This window comes from Limulus polyphemus, unplaced genomic scaffold, assembly GCF_000517525.1.
Source record: "Limulus polyphemus unplaced genomic scaffold, Limulus_polyphemus-2.1.2 Scaffold9576, whole genome shotgun sequence".
In the NCBI taxonomy this organism is placed as follows: domain Eukaryota; kingdom Metazoa; phylum Arthropoda; class Merostomata; order Xiphosura; family Limulidae; genus Limulus; species Limulus polyphemus.
Genome location: NW_013675186.1, coordinates 2152 through 4502, shown reverse-complemented (window position 1 = coordinate 4502; position 2351 = coordinate 2152). Strand labels below are relative to the sequence as shown.

At 32.5% G+C, this 2351-nt stretch overlaps 1 protein-coding gene across 1 annotated transcript in view; it reads right to left on the bottom strand.

Annotated features, from left to right (window-relative positions):
* LOC106475984 (uncharacterized protein KIAA1841-like) overlaps positions 1 to 2351 on the bottom strand; it is a gene marked incomplete at both ends in the record, with an annotated part of 20802 nt that overhangs the window by 17746 nt on the left and 705 nt on the right. The window contains one exon of the mRNA XM_022379976.1: positions 1217 to 1443. Coding sequence (XP_022235684.1) covers positions 1217 to 1443 — 227 coding nt within the window. The remainder of the gene's footprint in view (positions 1 to 1216; positions 1444 to 2351) is intronic.

Genomic DNA, 2351 nt, shown 5'->3' with positions numbered 1-2351 from the left:
AAAAAACACGGGGGTGCTTAACTTTTTCCAGGTGTATATATATACAGTAAGAGCAACTTCTTTAGCCACCATTACCTTCAGAGAAACCCAAACCTACAACCCACACCAAGATTCACTCAGATTCTTGAATGGAGGGTGGGCTACAACCACCTACCACCTAAAAACCGGACACTGTGATCTTCGTGCCCATTCTAATAAAAACAACCTTGCAGACACACAACATTGTATCTTGCACACAGGCAGATATCACCCCTCCACCCAGATTTCAGACTTGGCCAAAGGGAGCAGACCTACATACTAAGCTGTGGGGATCAGCAGTGAACCTTAACCTGACCTCCAACAGACTGAAGATTTGACAACCAATTGAAAGCTGAAGAATAATTAAATTTTGTACAGTTGAGTATTAAATGATTTGATAGAACTTTGTCAACTGTTAAAAAAATGTACTTACAGGTAATAAACATGGTCTGTACAGTTATATGTATTTATTAGATGATCAGAGAAAGTTTTGTCAGTGATGTTTACAGTACATGTATGTAACAAAAAGAATAGTATGTTATATTAAACCAAGTTTAAAGTTTAACGACATTGTTACAGCCCATGTTGCCATGTGCAGCCATTCTCTCTCTGCTGACTATGCATCTTGACAATAGTCCTGCAACATAGTTTCCATTGCAAAAGGCTCTGTCATAAGACTATCATATCTAAAGCATACCTCTCCCCTATGCAAGCTTTCCATAAGTCATCTAGTCTCATGACTTGCTGATATGCATCTTCAAAATCATTTCAATATAACATATTCAACCCTGCAAATGATTAGGGAAGACTTTGTCAGCTGTTAAAACACTGTAGCTGTAACAATGGTTTGTACAGTTGAATGTAAGTGATAAATGAATGGGGAAGACTTTGTAAGCTGTTCAAACTCTTGACCTTTCATTTTCAGCTAAAGTATTTACTTAAATGACTTTCCTTATTTCCTTGACTATTAAACTGCATTCAGAAAATATTTCAACAGAGAAATCACAAAACTGTAGATTCTGATATTTCTTTCCATCATATTTCAGGAGCAAAAGTCTGATTAGAAACTTTATCAAAACAGTAAGAAGTAAATTATATATATACTATAAAGAATTAGCAATCACTCCTAGTCCTATATTATCTGTTTCATTCACCATTAGATACAATAACACTAATGACAATGGTTGTAAATTCTCACCTATTTCAAAGTCCTTGGAACCAGTTTGGTGATTCTTCACAAAAGATATTAGTCTACGAAATACTTCCAGATCACAGTGAACAGAAATTTCTACTTCAGTAGAGTGGTCTTCTTCACTGAGAAATTGTCGGAAGTAAGGCATGTGAGAAAGTATGAGATCTCGGGAACATGAAAATGTTTCCTGTCGACTGTTTGTGTCATCTTTAACACAGATTTGAACAGGAATCCTAAATACAAGAGACGATATTAACTAGAGGCTGATTTTATTTGATCTGACCATGTTTCTTACAGATTTAACAGTATATCTGTGCTTAGGATAAATATTTCAACTGAAGTATTATCTGTAGTCTTTAATACCAAGGGACACATTATTCATACAATATACACGGGAAGAATTTGGGAAATCTAGCTACAATTACATGACAGGTAAGCAAAGAAAAACATCATAATTATTGAATTTGGGTTACAAAAATTAAAACAAAAATGACAGTAAGAAATGCTTTGAAGTTTTATGATTTCTTATATTTTTGTATTTTTTTTGGGAAGGGGATATTTTTAGCATCATTAAAGAAGTGTCTTCATACAAAAATATTTGTTTTCCAGAACTAAAAATATTTTATACAATTTCTAACAGTCAAACCCCCTTAAGTTTATATGTTTACAAATCCCACCCATTATTATACTGCTTTAGTTGTTGAGTGTGTGTGTCCGTGATGTGGAATCGATAAAAACCAAAGCAAAAAAGATCATTGCCAGATTACTAATTTAGTGTACATTACGCTTGTTGTATTTTATAAAAATATGTTGTGCCATTATTACAGAAAATACATTTTATTTTTATTATTCAGAATCATCTAAATATTTATGTACAAATATATCCTACCAGTGATGTCATTTTAAACTCATGACAGCAATTATAAAGTAGAACAAAATTTATTAATATTAAATAAAATTTAATGTGTATCTTTTTTAATCAATAATGTTAAAAAGAAGAACCACCACTATTATATACTATTCACATACTCATCACATGTACTCTAAATGCAGGTGTAGGTACATATAAAACGAAGAAACCTTAAAGACAATTTCAGCGTTTGACTTGTTATTATTATCTGCATTAATATAATACTAATGT